This window comes from Aquarana catesbeiana, linkage group LG01 (genome assembly GCF_042186555.1).
Source record: "Aquarana catesbeiana isolate 2022-GZ linkage group LG01, ASM4218655v1, whole genome shotgun sequence".
Lineage (NCBI taxonomy): Eukaryota > Metazoa > Chordata > Amphibia > Anura > Ranidae > Aquarana > Aquarana catesbeiana.
The window spans coordinates 74268146-74288410 of NC_133324.1; the positions used below are offsets into that span (position 1 = coordinate 74268146).

Consider the following 20265-nt stretch of genomic DNA (forward strand, 5'->3'; position numbering starts at 1 on the left):
GTAATATGCACTATGTTACCAAAAGTAAGAAGCCACTCGGCTGTTATTCCAAGCAGCGTCCGCCGCCCTCCGCAGCTTGCCCAGGCTCTCCTGTCCCACCGGGAGGCCCGAGCGACCAGCCAGCACATCCGCTGGCTGGCTGTAGACCTGACAGAAAAGTGTCGATTTTTCACCTTAATGCATTCTATGCATTGAGGCTGCATTCACACCTGAGCATTTCAAAGATTCTGCGTTTTTGCCACGATTTTGTTCAGGTCACCAATGTAAAGGGCAGAAAAAAAACACCTGTAATCTGCCCAAAGAAGCTCATGTTCTTTTTTGAGCTTAGGGCATTTTCAGGTGCTTTGCTTCAGGTGACGAAACGCTCAGATGTGAACCGGTGCCATTGAAATGAATGGGATTTTGCTTGTTGAGTGTTTTTCAGGCGTTTTCTTCAGGCGTTTTACGAGCGTTTTATGAGCTGAAAACGCTCAGGTGTGAATGCAGCCCGAGGTGAAAAATCTTCTGTGCTGCAGCGCCTCCCTGTTCCTTACCTGAACCCGATCGTTCTAGCGACGAGAACGAGCTCAGCAGCTCCAGCCATTGGCTCCCACTGCTGTCAATCAAATCCAGTAACATGGGAGCCAGGGGGGCGGGTGGAGTCCTGAGTCCTGCTGTCTGTGTCGATGGACGCAGCAGCAGGACTGTAATGCGGCTTTCCGTGGGGGCACTTGATTAAGAGGAGGAGCCAGGAGTGCCACCGGGGGATCCCAGAAAAGGAGGATTGGGGCCGCTCTGTGCAAAACCCTTGCACAGAGCAGGTAAGTATGACACGTTTGTTGTTAAAAAAAAAAAAAAAAAAAGAACCTTTACAGTCGCTTTAAAGGTGCCAAATTTAAAATAATGATAGTATTCAAAACAAACTGTTTTGGCTTTTAAGTGCAAAGGAGGGATTTGGGGTCTTATAGACTCCCGATCTCTTCAGAAATAGTACCTGTCACATGCCTATTACTGTCACAAGGGATGTTCACATTCCTTCTGACTGCAATAAAAATGATCAGAATTTTTTTTTTACAAAGGGACAGTAACAAAAATAAAAATAAGAAAAACATTTTTTTTTTTAAAGCGCCCCATTCCTCTATGCTTACACAGCTGTGTAATATGCAGGTGGGGGGGCTGTGTAATATGTGGGGGCTGTGTAATGTAAAGGAGTCCAGAGGTGCAGGGGGCTGTGTAAAGCAAAGGGGGCCAGAGGTGCAGGGGGCTGTGTAATGTAAAGGGGGCCAGAGGTGCAGGGGGATGTGTAATGTAAAGGGGGCCAGAGGTGCAGGGGGATGTGTAATGTAAAGGGGGCCAGAGGTGCAGGGGCTGTGTAATGTAAAAGGGGCCAGGGGTGCAGGGGGCTGTGTAAAGCAAAGGGGGCCAGAGGTGCAGGGGGCTGTGTAATGCAAAGGGGGCCAGAGGTGCAGGGGGCTGTGTAAAGTAAAGGGGGCCAGAGGTGCAGGGGGCTGTGTAATGTTATCTTCATTTATTAGTGGGTGAATGTGGTCCTCCATGCATTCACATAAATTGAATCTGGCCCCTAAGTGGAAAAAAGTTGCTGACCCCTGCTCTAAGGGGACAGCAGGAGAATGGAAAATGATGACAGGTTATATTTGCTTCGTTTGCTTGGGTATGGTATCTAAAATATCTTCAAAACACACATATTCTTTATTCCCAAACATGTTAGTATCTTAATACCAGCTCCTTCATATAAATGGGAATAACCCTGAGCCGTGCTATCGTCACATTCTCCATGATTCCAGCCTATTATGTGCCCAGCAGATTTAAGCAGTAGTTTATGGCGATCACAGCAGAGTTCATTATACAAAATAAGAACGTGCAGAGCAGTGCTGTGTTCCCAGCCCGGCGGCACTGCTGGGAAATGTGATGTGGACAGACAGCAGGAACACAAAGCTAATCAGTGTTTGGATGATCTCATTACTGTAATGGAAGCTGCTGTGCATTATGGGACTAGAGTGCCGTGTTTCCTATTACTTGTATCTATCTGATTTCCTGTCGCTTTCCATTTCTGCCTTTAATTGGGCTCAGAAGCGGCATCTTATTAGTGATATTCATTGTCAGGACTCAAGAAAACCTCCCAAATTGTGCCATGTTCCTTGTCAGTGGAAATGTTATGCGACGATGGTGTTTATTGCTTTCTTGCAGGCTTTTTTATTCGGCCTTTCTACAAAATGATGCTGGGGAAGCAAATAACGCTGAAGGACATGGAGTCTGTGGTAAGTTTCTGAATTCTCTTCAACCTGGCTTAATAAGAACTACATAAACATTACTAGGCCTATTCCTTGGAGCCGGAGTTCTTTTTACAAATACAGACCCCACAATGGATTGCCAAGTACATCCCCATACCCCTGTGTTGTCAGCGCTGTGGTAGTTCATTGAGTGTATCAGCTTTCCCATATGAGGTACGAGCAAGCAAATACACTGAAAAGACTGCAGGAGTCCTGCATGGCATCAGCAATCTGCTGCCTGCTGGTGCAATGCTTTACAGGCTCCTACAATAAAAAATAATAAATGCACATTTTTTTACCTGTAAAAAAAGTGTATTTATTATTTTTTGTGAATATTATTTTTTGTGAATAGCTTATTTCCAAAAGTAAAAATGAAACTTTCTGCAAGACTTCCTTCATGCTTTCATGTTATCCCTGCAGTCTCATCTGCTTTGCAATCTAGTGTCGATCCTCTTCCGAATTAAATGATGCGCATTGATATTCAATTCACTTCCTGGTTTGCAGGGTATTACCACAGCACCCTGGACTCTGTAAAAGGACCTGGGTTGTCAGCATTTTATTTGCTTCAAGTGTGTTTTTGTATGCTCATATAAGTCAATGGGAATGCAAAGCCTGCTTGAAACAGGTCAAATGTGCCTGTCAGTGTATGACCACAGAAGCAACTCAAACTCACCGCCGCAAGCCCAAAGCCCATCAACACAGACCTTATTGATACAGAGCACGGCACTGATGACATCACATCAACGTCACTTTCTGGATAGAGGACGGCCCAGTGCTGAAATAGAGGATCTTGCACTTCATGTGATAAACCTGAAGACTGAAGGAGGGGGTTTGGAGCTTTAGAGAAATATTATAGTTCAAATGTGTCAAACACAAGGCCCGTGGGCCTAATCCAGCCCACCAGGCCATTTCACGTGGCCCTTGAACCCAGGGCTTTTTTTCAGCCGTAACATGGAGGAACTCTGCTCCGCCAAGGGGTGGAAGTAAAATGTGGACAGCCTGTGAAAGAGAGCTGAACCCTGCACACTGTGCATAACACACCCTTAAACCCTGCAATCTGTATGTAGAGCACTCCTAAACCCTGCACTCGGTACATAGCATACCCCTGCACTCGGTACATAGCACTATGTACATAACGCAACCCTGAACTCTGCTCTATGTACGTAGCACGCCCCTGAACTCTGCACTCTGTGCATAGGGTCGCCCTGAACTCCACATTAAACACACTCCTAATATCTATTGCCTGTTTAATATTCTCCCCAGTGCAGTTTGGCCACACCCACCTTTCATTGCTGTTCAGTGGAGGGGATTGAGTTCCTGCACCTATTCTCAGAATAAATCCCTGGATTAATTTATTTAGATACAACTGGCTCTTTGAGGGCAACCATAATACTAATGGGGCCCTCGATGAAATTGACTTTGACACACCTGGTATAGTGGTTTTGTACTTTTCATTTTTTTTCATTTATTATGGTGAAACTAAAAAAAGAAACAAAGAATAAACATTTTTTTGAGTACATATGAAATATGGTATGTCAGTAGTATGCTGTCAGCTCCTTTACATATTTTCCAGTTTCTTTTAAATTCTCTATCAAAAACTTAAAATGGAAACCTGTTTACAGAGCACGCTAACTCAAGCTGAAATTTACTCATAGAAGTGAATGAATCAGAGGCAGAGCAGCAACTCCTTTACCCCTCTTCCCTTCCCTCCCCGGTCCTCTTTTAGAGTTTTCATTCCTGCCAAAAAGGAGACATCTACTGCTTTTCTGTCTTTTAAATGCTTTCTTTTTTTTCTATTGTTCTTGCCTCTTGATGCTAAAACTAACCTGCAATCTGAATGCAAAGTTGCAAACTTTGCCCTTGCTGGGTAAGGTTTAGTCAACCTATGGGTAGTGTGTGGAGTGTGAAGTTCTTGCAAATTCTAGTAGAATACATACTTGTAGAACATGCTCCTTTGCCCTGCAACCTACTGTGTTTCTCCACATTCGCACTACTGTGTACCCTGTAGGTTCAACAAGCTCTTAAGACCATGTGTTGAAGGTCTATCCTGGCTGATTAATCACAGCCAGATGTCAATGCGCACAGGCCTGTATAAGCCTCCATGTACCCTAAATCCACTACATTGCTGGTGCTGTTTGGTTTGCCAGGTACAGGTTATATCATTCTAAGTGATCTTCCAAATGTACTTATGTTTTATTATATTATATTACTGGAAATCTCTGACATGATGTTATTTCATCTTACACCCTAGGATAGCGAATACTATAATTCTTTAAAATGGATATTAGAAAATGACCCAACTGAGCTGGATCTCAGGTTCTGTATAGATGAAGAGAATTTTGGCCAGGTATGTACATATATATATATATTATACATGTTCAGATGTATTGTTGCTTTTATGTCGTTCAGTGCTGCAGAGAATGCTAATTGATCTTCCTTCTGGAAATTTCTGAAAAGCAGAAACACTGGTAATGCCCACAACAGCCAATCACATTATTCCTTCTCTGCTCTGGTTTTTATTAACATGTCCCCACCTGTAGATTGTAGAATGTGTAACTAGTTTCTGTTAGGGTTGCTTTATATCTTTTCATCTTATCAGTCTGATTTCTTTTTTTTCTTTTTTTTTAGTTTAGGTAAAATGAGAAAGGGCTAGAACCTTTTTTCAGTAGTTGCGGCTTTCTGCCCTCCCACTAGGGAGATTCCCACTCACTTCCTGTTCTGTGCAAACCATGGCTTAGACTTAGAAGAACACAGGCAGCAAAAAGCTTACTGTTTAGTAGAGTAGGTGAAGGCTAACCCCCATTAGCTTTTTATTACTGTGTGTTTATATGTAATTTTAGCCACATTTCTGTCTATATGATGGCATTGCCACCTGGTAGTAAATGTAGTAGTTCATGGCATCTTACAGTGGTAAATTTACCACTGTACGAATAGTACAAATGGTCTCCCATTGTCACCTGGACACACCTTCATCAAGGCAAAAGGAACCTGAAAGAGGTTCTAACTTTTCCAACTCTATCAAAAGTAAAAGTACTTTAAACCTCACCTGCAATGTGGAAGCTCAATATAATGTTACACTGTGTGGCCAAATATTTGTTGACTCCTAACCATCAAACCAATGTAAACATGTTGGAAATTATGAAAACTATGGCTTAAACCTGAGAGTACTCAAAGAACTCAGTCAGGTTATAGCCAAGCTGTTATTCCTAATTTTTATGGACAGCATACTGACAGGAATGGTACCAGCTGACTGGCAAAAAGCCCACGTGTTTCCAGTATTCAAAAAAAGGCAGAGATATATTCCCGGAAACCACAGGCCTGTCAGTCTAGCAGCAATAGTATGTAAACTATTGGAGGGGGATAAGGGAATATATCAAAGAATTTGCGGATGAGAATAGTATCATTAGTAGTAATCAGCATGGGTTTTACGAAAGTTCGTTCTTGCCAAACAGATCTGTTAACATTCTACGAGGAAGTGAACTGCCATCTAGATAAAAGAAGGCCTGTAGATGTGGTGTATCTGGTTTTTGCAAAAGAATTTGATACAGTCCCCCATAGATGCTTGATTTACAAAGTAAGATCTGCAAACATGAACCATAGGGTTTGTTCTTGGATAGAGAACTGATTACAGGGATGTATCGAAAGGGTGGTAATAAAAAACATGCACTCAAACTGGTCTGGAGTGGTAAGTGGGTTACCCCAAGGCTCTGTCCTGGGACCAATTCTTTGTTCATAAATTATTTAGAGGTTGATATAAATAGCTCAATCTCAGTGTTTGCTGACCATAAAAAAATAATTAGGACAAAAACTTCACAGCAGGGTATAGAAACTTTACCAGAAAGACCTGAATAAAATATTTGGGTGGGTAACTACATGACAAATGAGGTTTAATGCTGAAAAATGTTAAATAATGCACTTGGGAGCTAAAAATATAAACCCTAGTAGAAGACAGACTAAGCAATACATGCAATGTCAAGCTGCAGCAAGCAAAGCTAGCAGACTATTAGCGTGCATTAAAAATTTACTCCAGAAACGATAATCCTATCACTTTATAAAACTCTGGTTCGGCCACATCTGGAGTATTCCATCCACTCCAGAGAAGGGCAACAAAATTAATAAGGGGACTGGAGGAACTCAGTTACAAGGAAGGAATTCAAGCACTAAACCTATTCCCCCTGGAAAAGAGATGCTTGAGAGGGGATATGCTAGCGATATACAAATACCTTAATGGTAATCCTAGCATAGGAAGAAAACTATTCATTCTCAGGGTGTGTAAGAAGATACGGGGCCACTCAAAAAATTGGAGGAGAAGCAGTTTAACCTTGGACTGCGTAGGTGGGTTTTCACTGTCAGGGTGGCAAGGATGTGGAACTCCCTTCCACAATTGGTGGTGTCAGCAGGAAGTATTGATAGTTTTAAAAGACTGTTGGACGTGCATCTTAGTGAACGCAATATATACAGTAATATGGGAAATTATTATCGACATGAACACACAGACACAGGTTGAACTGGATGGACTAGTGTCTTTATTCAACCTTACCAACTATGTAACTATGAAGTTCCATTCCAAAATCAGGAGCATTAGCAGTTGGTACTATTTGCAGACGTAGCATCCTCCACTCTTCTGGGGAGGTTTTCCAAAAGACTTAGGAGTCTGTGGGAATTTGTGCCCATTCAGCCAAAAGAGCATTTGTGAGGTCAGATACTGATGTTGAGTAAGAAGACCTGGCTTACAATTGCTGTTCGTTTATCGCAGAGGTGTTCGGTAGGGTTGAGGTCAATAAACTCATTTTCCTCCACACCAAACTCATCAAACCATGTCTTTATGGAGCTGACTTTGTGCACATGGGCAAAGTCATATTTTTGAGAAAGCCAGTGTTTGCATAGTCACTTTAGAAGGGCTCCAAGATGCAAAGAGGAGCTTCAGGTCCTAAAGTGAGCTGATAATCTGCAATGTCTACAGGTTTACTATAGATGTTAGTTTTAGGTTCTCTTTTAGGCTTCCTGAATTTATAAGATGGTATCTCATGTTCCTGGCACACAGTGTGGAAGGAGGTTGCACACACAGCACATTGAGGTTGATTTACTTGAACTGGAGAGTGCAAAATCAGCTTCCAGGTTTTGAAAAAAATCTGGTGCAGCTCTACATCAATCAGCTTCCGAGTTTTTTTGTCAAAGCCTAATTGAACAAGCTGAAATTAAAAGCTGATTGGCTACCATGAACAGCTGCACCACATTTTCCACTCTATAGTTTTAGTAAATCAACCCAATTACATCATAAACTGCATAGCAAGGTCAATGTTTAAGCAGAAATTGGTAAAGGTTTTTGGTCAAAACCACATGGCTTTATACCTTCTTAGAGAGCAGAATTATTTGTAGGTTATTTGTGTTTCATATAGTCTTAACATAACCTGTATGGTTATACTGTCTCATTGGGCCCCAAATCCTACTTTATTGCGCCATGGCTTCCACACAGTGCGCTGATTATGTCCTAAAACAATTGTATGCCGTTTGGAATAAATGGCTGTATTATATTGTTGTTTTTTTGTTTTGTACTATACACCACTAGTTCTGGATGTGCATCTGGCCAACAGGCAAAAAGTAATGATTTGCATTGCTCAGATGACCTTCCTAAAATGAGGGAAAATTCTCTTATTTTTGAAATATGTGAAAGAATGAGACGTGAATTCCCAATTGTCTTTGCCTTCCACCTCAAGAAGATGTATATTCAGAACATGAATGGATCTCCTTTCTTCTATATTTCAGACTTACCAGGTTGACTTGAAACCAAATGGATCAGAAATGGTCGTAACAAATGAAAACAAGAGGGAGTATATTGAGTATGTGTTCCTGTCTATTTTAACAATATTTAACAATATCAATTCCTCATTGATGTGTGCTTAACTGTCCTGTTACTTTCCTACTGTCATGGCTGAGCTGTATTGTATTCAGAATGGCAGAGGAGTCTACACAGGAGTCTTGTTTTTAAGTATATTTAAAGCCTAACTCTGGGCAAAACAAATGTATCCTTTTGTAGTGGGGCTGTGCCAGCACTGCAAGGGTTAGTAGCTCATTTTGTTCTGGGGTAGGAGAAACAGTTTTACATACAGTACTGTGAAAAAAGTATTTGCCCCCCTCCTGATTTATTTTTATATTTTTGCATATTTGTCACACTTAAATGATTCAGATCCTCAAACAAATTTTTATTACACAAAGTTAACCCGAATAAATCCAAAATTAAGTTTTTAAATTATGATTTCATTTATTACGTGAAAAAGGCTGTCCAAACCTGCCTGGCCCTATGTGAAAAAGTAATTGCCCCCTAAACCTAATAACTGGTTGTGCCACCTTTGGCGGCATCAACTGCAATTAAGCATTTGCGATAACTGGCAATGAGTCTTTCACATCACTGTGGAGGAATTTTGGCCCACACTTCTTTGCAGAATTTGTTTAAATTCAGCCACATTGCAGGGTTTTCGAGCATGAACGGTCTAAGCTCATGCCGCAGAATTTCCATTGGTTTAAAGTCCGGACTTCAACTAGGCCACTCCAAAACCTCACTTTTGTGTTTTTTTTTTAGCCATTCAGAAGTGAATTTGCTGGTGCGTTTCACAGCACTGTACCTGTTCCCTGCTCCCCGCTCCCCGCTCCCCTGGCAGAAGGCACAGCCACATGATCTGGCGGTGTCCCTCAGTGTCCTTTACATCCAAAACAGGGCTATATACCCTGCTATGGTCTTGATGATGTGAAGACCACTAGAGTTCAGCAGTACAGAAGCTGCAGGGACCAGTCTAGCTGCAGGGAGGAGCAGAGGATCAGGTAAGTATATTTCCTTTTATTTTTCCCCCGAGACATAAACAAGCAAATAACCCTTACCGTGCGGGCACATCTTGGTAATTTATTATTTGCCCGGAGTTGGGCTTTAATTAAAATACAGGGCATACAGAAGAGCATGTCCCCTTTTTTTTTTTTCTTATAAATGCCGTTTACTTTTTTAGTGATTTGAAATTTCTGTGTGCTGCAGCATCTGTGGCATATCAGTCCTTGGATGTCCCAATGCATGTTACTGACAAGTCCCATATTAAGGCAACAATTCCCAAGACCCTGCCAATCACAGCAGTACTGGGCAGTAACTCTGTCTATCACAGCAGAGCTGTGTGGTGACCCTGACAATCACAGCAGAGCTGGGCAGTGATCCTGCCAATAACAGTAGGGTGCTGAGACCGAAGTTGAGGCTGCTCCTGTTTGTTCCTTGTATGTAGTCACCTTCTTACAGGAAACGACTGGGACTAACTTTTAAAAAGCAGTTTTCATATAAAAATGAAAGCCGGCATAAGAAAAAGAATGCAGGGATATTAATAGATAAAAGGTATGGTAGGATGTAGATTTTTGTTTTAATTTTGGGGTTTGGTATACTTTAATATGCAGGCAGAATTGGCATTTTTTAATTTGTTTTTATACCTATGTTGAAAGGGTTTGAGTTTTTTAATGTTACTCTTTTTGTATAGATTCAAAGTCTGTTTTGTGTGGTGTTACATGGCAGAGCCAGTAATTGAAAACAGGATGTGATCTGACAAAAGAGTTCGACTTGAAGAAATGTCTTGCTTCTGTTCCATCTTTATAGACCTGGCCTAACCTGGTTCTGAGTTAACAGTTCTGAAACTTTGATTACTTGTGGTGTCTACAGGCACCTGTATTAGCCTTCAGATTAACCCAGTGTTCTTGCAAAGCTTCCTTTGATCCTAGCTTTAGGCTGTAAATAGGATCCCAGATTTATTCCCAAGACTGGCTACCTTCAAGAAATGCCAGAAGAGTCAACTGCCTGGTAAAATTCTGATTTTTTTTAGTTGAGTTATAGGGGGTGATTGTAGACCCAGGAGAAGGTGTTTTTTTTTTATTTGACTTAGAAAAAAAGTAAAGGCTTTTTTTTCACTCCTGGTTAGTGTTTGGCTGAAGCCATTTATTATCAATCAACTGTGTTTGCTCTTTTTAAATCATAATGGCAACAGAAACTACCCAAATGACCCTGATCAAAAGTTTACATACCCCAGTTCTTAATACCATGTATTGCCACCTTTAACATTAATGACAGCTTGAAGTATTTTGTGGTATTTGTGGATGAGGCTCTTTATCTTCTCAGATGGTAAAAAGCCTCCAGTTCCTGTAAATTCTTGGGCTGTCTTGCATGAACTGCACCTTTTGAGATCTCCCCAGAGTGGCTCAATGATATTGAGGTCAGGAGACTGAGATGCCCACTCCGGAACCTTCACTTTATTCTGCTGTAGCCAATGACAGTTCAACTTGGCCTTGTGTTTTGGATGATTGTCATGTTGGAATGTCCAAGTACGTCCCATGCGCAGCTTGCTGGCTGATGAATGCAAATGTTCCTCCAGTATTTTTTGATAACATACTGGATTCATCTTGCCAACAATTTTGACCAAATTTCCTGTGCCTTTGTAGCGCACACATCCCCAAAACATCAGTGATCCACCTCTATACCTTTCATCATAGGCCTTGTTGACTCCTCTCCAAATGTAGCGTTTATGGTTGTGGCCAAAAATCTCAATTTTTGTCTCATCACTCCAAATGACTTTGTGCCAGAAGGTTTGAGGCTTGTCTCTGTGCTGTTTGGCGTATTGTAAGCGGGATACTTTGTGGCATTTACGTAGTAATGGCTTTTTTCTGGTGACTCGACCATGCAGCCCATCTTTCTTCAAGTGCCTCCTTATTAAGCATCTTGAAACACCACATGTTTTCAGAGAGTCCTGTATTTCACCTGAAGTTATTTGTGGGTTTGTCTTTGCATCCCGAACTATTTTCCTGGCAGTTGTGGCTGAAATTTTAGTTGGTCTACCTGACCGTGGTTTGGTTTCAACAGAACCCCTCATTTTCCACTTCTTGATTAGAGTTTGAACACTGGTGATTGACATTTTAAATTCCTTGGATATATTTTTATATCCCTTTCCTGTTTTATACAGTTCAGCTACATTTTCCCCGCAGATCCTTTGACAATTCTTTTGCTTTCCCCATGACTCAGAATCCAGAAACGTCAGTGCAGATGCAAGGGTCTGTCAGGAGTCCAGAAACTCATTGCCCTTTTATACACACACACACACACACACACACACACACACACACACACACACACACACACACACACACACACACACACACACACACACACACACACACACACACTAATTACAAGCAAACAGATCACAGGTGAGGATGGTTACCTCTAATAGCCATTCAAACCCCTTTGTGTCAACTTGTGTGCATGTTATTAGGCCAAAATCATCAGGGTCATTTGGGTAGTTTCTGTTGCCATTATGATTTAAAAAGAGTAAACATAGTTGATTGATAATAAATGGCTTCAGCCAAACGCTGACCATGAGTGAAAGAAATGTTTTTGTGTTATCATTCATATTCTCTGAAAAATGGCCAAGAAATCATAAATTCTGCCAGGGTATGTAAACTTATGAGCACAACTGTATGTATATATATATATATATATATATATATATATATATTCATTGAGCTGATGTCTTTCACATATATTTCTAGAAACAGAGTATTAGATAGACGCATAACACAAGACTGGTTGAGACTGTATTCTGGAAATGGAAAGCAAGCTACAGATGCCTATCTTCATTTTCTAATACGGTATCATTGCCCAGTGAAAAGAGATATCCACAGCCCTTGAGTCAACTTGACTTTGAATGGAAAAAAAAATCCTGCAGATGCTGAATTGTAACTGTGCCATTTGCCGCAATTACGTATTCACGCTTTTATATTTACTTGTCATCTTCACACAATACACCTTTTTTCAATTCCACACAAAAGTGTCTCTGCTGTGTAGCGCTTTAAACTGACAATGAATCAGCCAGGACATAAAAAAGATAATTCCCATTAAACCTGTACAAGTGACCCCAAGGTCATTCTAATTGAAAACCCAAGCATGGGTTCTATGGATTATGTAGGTGGGGTTGGGTAATATTATCCATTCACCCCAAGGGAGGGGAGGTCAAGCATGTCCTTGTTGATAATGCCACAGGCATAGTAATAAGACTGTGTTGAATGTTCTGTTGGGTGCATCTGTAATTGTTTTTTTTGTCGTTTTTTTTCCCCCAGCCTAGTCATTCAGTGGAGATTTGTTAACAGGGTACAGAAACAGATGAATGCATTTTTAGAGGTATGTTCTCCTCCTTAGGTTGACTTGACTATGATTATTTTACCTACTTAAATTATTTAAAAAAAAAAAAAATTCTGATTCAACAGCTTCGGTGCCTTGTGTGCTTTGACCTGAAAAAAGACTGCTCTTTCTTGGTTCTTTTTCCTCTATCTATCCAAGTGCTCCTTCAGCACCTACAACTCTTTCCCCTTCTTTTCTCTTCCTTTTTCCATAGGGGTCACCCAAGGCTCTATTCTCTATTTACACCTCCTCCCTTTGTCATTTGATAACATTTCATGGCTTGCAATACCATCTCTATGCTGACACCACTCAACCACCTATATCTATCTCTGTATTCTCCAGCTCACACCTCAGTCCTTGCGTATCACCAATTTACTAACTGATATATCAATATGGATGTCATACCACTTTATTAAACTCAAATTTTTCCAAAACTGAGCTTATCCCGTTTTATCTCTCGCCTTGACTATTGCAACTCCCTACTCGGCTTACCTCTACACAGGCTATCTCCACCTCGGTCTATCATGAATGCTGCTGCCAGACTCATCCACAATTCAAGCTGCTCAATGTCTGCCACCTCTTTCTGCCAATCCCTCCACTGGCTTCTGCTAAAATACTAACAATTTACATAGCCATCCACAACTCTGGCTCAGCTACATCACCAAACCAGCCTCATCGCTTCTCCCAAGACCTCCTACTCAGTGGCATCGCGCGGGAGGTACAGGGCCGCACCCGGGTGACACCTGCGGATAGCGGCACCGCTAACACCTCCTGCTGCCCTGATCTGCACCTCTCGGGTCTCGCGCTGTGTCCCTCAGCTGAGCGGACTGAAGCTGCCGCCTCCTCCTCTCTGTTTACATCCACACAGGAGGAGGAGGAGCCCGAGGGACACATCATTGTGTGTATCCATCTGCTTTGTTCTGAGGTCTGTACACTTTACTACCGTATAGTAGATGGACATGTGCAGGGGGAGGGTGCTATGGGAGGGGTGTCTATACTAATGGGGAGTCTGCACTAAGGGGGGGATTTTATACTGAAGGGGGTCTAAGGGGGGCTTCTATACTGATGGGGGTCTGCACTAAGAGTGGGGATTCGATACTGATGGGGGGTCTGCACTAAGAGGGGGGATTCTATACTGATGGGGGCTGCACTATGGGGAGTTATATACTGATGGGAGCTCTATACTGATGGGAATCTGCACTAAGAGGGGGGATTTGATACTGATGGGGGGGTCTGCACTAAGGGGGATTCTGTACTGATGGGGGTTCTGCACTGATGGGGGGTCTTCACTAAGAGGGGCGGATTCTATACTGATGGGGGGTCTTCACTAAGAGTGGCGGATTCTATACTGATGGGGGGTCTGCACTAAGGGTGGGGTTTATACTGATGGGGGGGCTTCACTAAGAGTGGGGATTCTATACTCACTCATAGGGGGTCTGCACTGAGGGGGATGTCTATACTGATGGGGAGGTCTGTACTTAGTGGGGGGGTCTATATTGATAGAGGGGGGTCTATACTGAGGAAAGGGGGATCTATACTGAGGGAAGGGGATCTATACTGAGAGAGGGGGGTCCGGTCTGTAGTTCATGGTGGTGGGGGGGTCTGTACTGAGGGGGGACTATAGTTGGTGGAGGGGGGGTGACACCAATTTTTCCGGCATCGGGTGACACCAACCCTAGTGATGCCACTGCTTCTACTCTCTACTTCCCCTGTTACCTCCTCCCATGCTCACATCCAGGACTTCTCCAGAGCTTCTGCCTTCCTTTGGAACTCCCTGCCCCAGTCTTTCTGGCTATCTCCTACTCTGTTTTTAGGTAGTCCCTAAAAAAAAACATCTTTTCAGTGAAGTCCATTCCACCTCTAACAACTGAACTTTTACTTTCTCCATTAACTCATTCCCACACTGTTATTACCTGTTGTGTATCACTTGGCCCTCCCTTTTAGATTGTAAGCTCTCTCGGGCCCTCTTGTCTTGAATTGTATTGTAGCTGTACTGTCTCCCTTTATTTTGAAAAGCTGTGGCCAAACTGATATTTAAATCCTATATAATAATTATAATATTTAATAAGGAATTCAGAGAGGCCCAGAGTAAAAGAAAAGGAAAACATGAACGGAGGGCCGGCATGACGGGGGTTAAAGGGGGTTGGAGCTAGGAGTCCTATTTGTTTGTAAGAAAATAAGTTGGCAGAGACTTGTGCGATTGGTACGTCTGAGGTACGGCTCCCGGTTGTTCGGATGGTGGTATCTGCCATTTGTTGTCTCCACCGAGTCGGTGGTGTTGCGGCTGGAGGCCTAATTTAAGTTGGATGCTGGTACTTTCTTTTCCTGATGCCTACTAGGACCTTGAGGCTTCATTTTATACTGTGTTTACATTGTTATTATATGTTATTTATTGAGCTTGTTAATAAAAGGGTGCTTTGGCCATTTACCTCCCAGCTTGTTGTCTGAGTAGTTACTTACGGGTGGTGATTGGGGAAGTAATGGTCATAGCAGACCAAAGACAACCCATCTTTCCTACACTAATCATGATGTACTCGGACTATCTTGATCTACACGCAAGTTCCAAACTGATGACTCAGATATTACTAAATCCAGAGGCAGCCAGGAAACTAGTTGTGACAGACCTAACCGGGACAGGGGCTTCTGGAGAGGACTAGGAGCAAGCCTCTTACCCACTGACTATGGGCCCTGGCATTTAAGGGAACACTACTCCTTGGGAGGTGTATGTCTTGGGGATCCATAGAATGGTCTTGTTTCTGATTCACGTTCGTCTCCCCAAAATACACAAACTCTGGAAACTGGAGGTTCCATATCCATATTTGGGGCCTCTATGTCTTAAACTAGCAATGACTGTAGATGTTAATGTAATCCGCTCAAACCACTGGGGTCCCCTGCTATAATGTGTTTATTGTAAGTAGGTCTCCTGCTATAGTCTGTTGCCTACTAGTCTAAGGTGGGGTGAGATCACTGTTTGCATTGTAAATTGTGCTAATTAGCTCGCCTATTGTCTGCTAGCAAACTACTGTGGGGATGTTGAACTTATGATAATGTGTAATGTACTTTATAAGCCTGGTGCTGGGAAAGTCGAACCTGAAGTGGGGCTATCTGATGAATCACAACATTGTCCAGGTGGCTAGTTGCTTAATTCATTTAATGTTTATAGAATATGTTGGTTGTTGTTTATCTATGGTAATTATATTCCAGTGTACAGTTTGTATTGTTAGGGTAATATGATCAGGAGTGGGGGGTGTTCTCCTGTGGGGTATAAAGTATGTGTTTGAGTTTCAATAAAAGTATTTTCCTTTGGTTTTTACCTCACATCACGTCTGTGTACGATGTTTGGGGTAAAAAGGGCTGGTATTAGCTCTTGCTCTGCTCGGAACTGTTTGGAGGGCAGATGGCGCTGTTTAGTGGACAGAAGCACCTAGTCGGGGTGCCCAAATTGTTCCATCACACTAGTTTTTATCAGGAAGTTGCCAGCAGTGGCAGCCCTTGTATTTGTATTTGTTATTTGTTCAGTAAGATTTCTTATGACCACTGAGAGAATTGTGATATTTTCCACAAAATAATTGTTAGAGAGTTTTAGAAAACCTTAGAATTTGACCAAAAATATAGACTAAAGGAAACCTTTTGTGAGAAAAATGTGGAGGTGGCTATCGCTGACATTTGCTTCTGAAAATGTCAGTTGCCTGGCAGTCATTCTCTCCCACTGACCTATTTTTTGATGTCTTTCTTCTCCAACTTTCCTAATCAGCATACTTGTTCAGAGTTAAGGACTGCAAGTATTGAAGGCTAGCATAACAGCCAAGTAACTAAATTGCTAGAAAGGAGATTAGCAATGGCAGCCCCATATTTCTTCAATGACAGGATCACTTCACATCTTTTTTTAATAAAGGTAATGGGGAGTTACTTATGCTCTGGTCCCACTAATGTGGCTATACTATCCAATTAGGTACGTGTATGAAATCTGCTTCATGGTACGTAGCGGAGAGAGACAATCTGATTGGTTCCCTAAAGAAGTAGAATATATGACTTTGTTGAGGTCTGCGCTAAAATTTCCACTTTAAACTTTATTTAAACTTACAATAATTGTTTGATTTGTTTTTTGTTTTAGGGATTTACTGAACTCATTCCTATTGATTTGATAAAGATTTTTGATGAAAATGAACTTGAGGTATGTATTGTATATACATCACAGTAAAGTATTCTGTGTCCACAATTCAAAAGCTTTTATTTAGTTTTGGGTGCAGAATTAGGTGGCCTATTATATAAAGAAATGTTAGAAACACATGAATATGCCCAATCTTGCCCATTCCGGAACAGGCACACTTTTTCTAGTAGGAACATTATAGGAATATTTATTTTTGTGGTCAACCTTAGTTCACTGTTCTCTGCTAGAAGGCTATGAGATGTAGGGGGTGGAGGATTTCCATTTTTCTTGGATATTCCCTTTGTTACAGGTCCTCCTTACATCATTCTAACCCTGTAATAAAATGAATTAATTTCTCTTTGCCTACTTTTTCTGTCTCACCAGTCTTAAAGTATAACTAAAGGCAAAACAGAGGGGAGAGGGATTAGAAAGATTGTCCATTTTTATTGCTGTCTGTACCCCTGTTAGGGAGATTAGCCTTTTTTATTTGTCCTGTTTACCATTATCATTGAAAGTGAAAGTAAAAGAAAATCCCAAATTTTGGGTTGTCCCCAGAAAAGTAATAGAGGGAAAACCTTCCAATGGGGACACTAGTTCTGGTGACCTCGGGGACCCCAAGGAATTCACCTAATTTGCAGGGATTTCCTCTCACTTCCTGTTTGGCTATGGGGCAGGAAGTGAAGACAAATGGTTAAAAAAAAAAGCAGACAGAGGTTATAACCCTACCTTACTGTATCCAAAATGAAAAAAAAAGTTTTGCCTATAGTTCTACCTTAAAATTCTTCCAGCTATCTAAAAGTAGAGCCCCCTTGTAGAGATTTTTTGTGATATTTTTTTTTTTAAATCCATGCGATGCTCATGCAAGAGATGGAGTGTATGGGAGTCACTGTGATGGGCTAACTGTGCCCCCGGCAATGGTGGTTAGCACCTGCTAATTGGTTTACTTTGGAATCTTTATTAGAACATTGCTCCAATTGGCAGGTCCTAGCTAGCATCACCAGATTTTAGTGACATTTGCCAAGTATGAATAACTATTATAAATCAATCAATATTTGGTGGAGTCACCATCCTTAAAAAAATAATATCTTTCTATATATATAGCTATATTTTTATGGTGTATGCCATGAGTGCCCTAGATACATTTTTTATGGAGCAACTAGTGACTAGGAGTGCTGAGACCCACGTTTCTGATTGAGAAATATATTGGGTCTACACCTCCCTCCAAAATGGTGAGTGCCACAGAATTTTCCCGCTGTATATATTTAGGGGAACTTCCTTGCTGGCTGAATATAGTCCCATTTAGATTTTATTCATCTACTAAAGAGTAGATAAAGTATGGGATAAGGTATAGGAGTTAGATTCAGAGACTATTCTATCTGGGTATGACTACTCCTTTTATGAAAAGGGCCCGATTGCACCATAGGATGCACGTTTTGGTCCACCTAAAGCGTGCCCGCTTGTTTGTTTGTTTTTTTTCACTAAAGTTTACTTAGAGCAGAGTACCACCCAAAAAGGGAAGCGCTGCTTTTTTGCACCCTTCACTGCCACATTTGCACTTTTTGGGAAGAAGGGTAGGGCAGGTACCTGGTTTTTGACAGGTACCTGCTCCCACTTTCGGCTGAGATCGCTGCGTCAAGCTGAGACGGAAGTTCGGCCCCCCTCCTTCCCCCAGCAGTCTTCTCTGACACATCACAGGTCCCAGAAGACTATGGGACCATTCATAAGGCACAGCGTGGCTCACGCATGTGCAGTAGGAAACATGTTGTGAAGCCGCAAGTTTCACTTACTACAGATGCTGCCACCTGCACCCGAAGCCAATTGAAGAGTGAGGTCATCACGGGATCCCTGGACAGGTAAGTGTCCTTATATTAAAAGTCAGCAGCCAGAGTATTTGTAGCCACTGACTTTTATTTTTTTTCTGAAGGAGCCTGGAGCTCTGCTTTAACTTTCGCATTTTCACAACTCTATGCACATTGTTATGTGCTGTTGTGCACAACGCAACACACGACAATGCACGCCAATGCACTTGTGTGAACAATTCACATAGATAACTAATGTTTTCACCGAGTTCTTGAATTGAGCGTGTGTTAATCAATGCAGATCAATGCACTTAGCGTGAACAAGCCCATAAATATGTGCAGCAATGTGTAACTGATGAGAATTGTTTCATATTTCCAGCTTCTAATGTGTGGTCTGGGAGATGTGGATGTAAATGACTGGAGACAACACACACTATATAAAAATGGATATTGTGCAAACCATCCGGCAATCCAGTGGTACTGGAAGGTAAGAACACCTATTATAATCCTGATATTGTCAAGTTGAACCAACTAATCAAAAGCAAACGCAGATTGACTTCCAGCTCAATTGTGCCCCACCCCGGCCCATCTACTGTAGGTCTATCTGACCAATAGAAAGATTTGCATTTGGAGATGGAGAGCGATAGTATAGATCCACTTAACTTTTTCCAGCTTTTTCAGGATATGCAGGTTTCCATGAGTTTCAGTGAGACATAGACATGCAATTATCTTAAAAATAACGTGCAGGAGCTTTAAAAAGTAACGTCACTTCTGTAAACCTATTTTTTTAAGCAAACTGATTGGTAGCCAGAGGTCATTGCTGTTTTACTGTTGCTTTTTTCATGATTCTTCTGAATAAGTCTTGTCCTTTTGCAATATGGTCACGTTACATTTCCCACTCTTGTATGTTATATTCGATTAACAGAATAACACTGTGTCATTCCTGTGCTTGTCTAATGCTGTACTGTACCTGGTACTAGGCTGTGCTGCTGATGGATGCCGAGAAACGGATCCGATTGCTGCAGTTTGTCACCGGGACTTCTCGTGTGCCTATGAATGGGTTTGCTGAACTCTACGGTAAGTGAAAATCCCAGAATTTCCAGTATGTTTTATGGGAAGAGGGGAAAAAAAACCACTACTATTTTAAACTTTCCATCAAAATCTTTTATTTAATAAAACCGTGAAAAAAATGAATACATTTATATAACCAACCCTACTTTCAGATTCTTTGCCAGTTATTTAAGAACATTGTGGATAAAGGTGGAACCTAAAAAACTACCATATAGGCCTTGTTGGCTTTAAGGATTAACATCAAAATCCATAACCCAGAATTCCCGTACAAACGACTATGTCACACTGCACAAAATCATACAATATTGTAAACACAAAAACTAATTTTGATGGATACAAACAAAGCAAAGCCCATAAATGATTAATTCCTGAACAAAACGTAAAAATGCTACACTAACCCATAAACGCATCTAAAATCCCCTTACCAAATATTAGTCAATAAAAGTTGAAGTATTAGTATAAATTTAAATGAAGGACAACCAAAGAGAGGAAACTAGGATGATAATATAATAGAAATGAAGGAATATGAAAATATTAGTGGTGCATCGAAATGAAAATTCTGGTATCAAAAATTCAGGATGCACTTGGCCGATAACCAAAATGTTAAAAAAAAATTATATATATATATATATACATACAGTGGATATAAATAGTCTACACACCCCTGTTAAAATGTCATGTTTCTGTGATGTAAAAAAATGAGACAAAGATAAATAATTTCAAAACTTTTTCCAACTTTAATGTGACCTATAAACTGTACAACCAAATTGAAAAACAAACTGA

At 41.3% G+C, this 20265-nt stretch overlaps 1 protein-coding gene across 22 annotated transcripts in view; it reads left to right on the forward strand.

The window, feature by feature from the left end:
• Positions 1–20265, forward strand: part of NEDD4L (NEDD4 like E3 ubiquitin protein ligase) — a 578915-nt gene that overhangs the window by 540074 nt on the left and 18576 nt on the right. For all 22 annotated transcript variants that reach the window (XM_073620478.1, XM_073620530.1, XM_073620504.1 and 19 more), the window contains 7 exons: positions 2188–2258; positions 4522–4617; positions 8037–8110; positions 12402–12462; positions 16577–16636; positions 18791–18898; positions 19392–19488. In XM_073620478.1, the coding sequence (XP_073476579.1) occupies positions 2188–2258; positions 4522–4617; positions 8037–8110; positions 12402–12462; positions 16577–16636; positions 18791–18898; positions 19392–19488 (567 nt within the window). The remainder of the gene's footprint in view (positions 1–2187; positions 2259–4521; positions 4618–8036; positions 8111–12401; positions 12463–16576; positions 16637–18790; positions 18899–19391; positions 19489–20265) is intronic.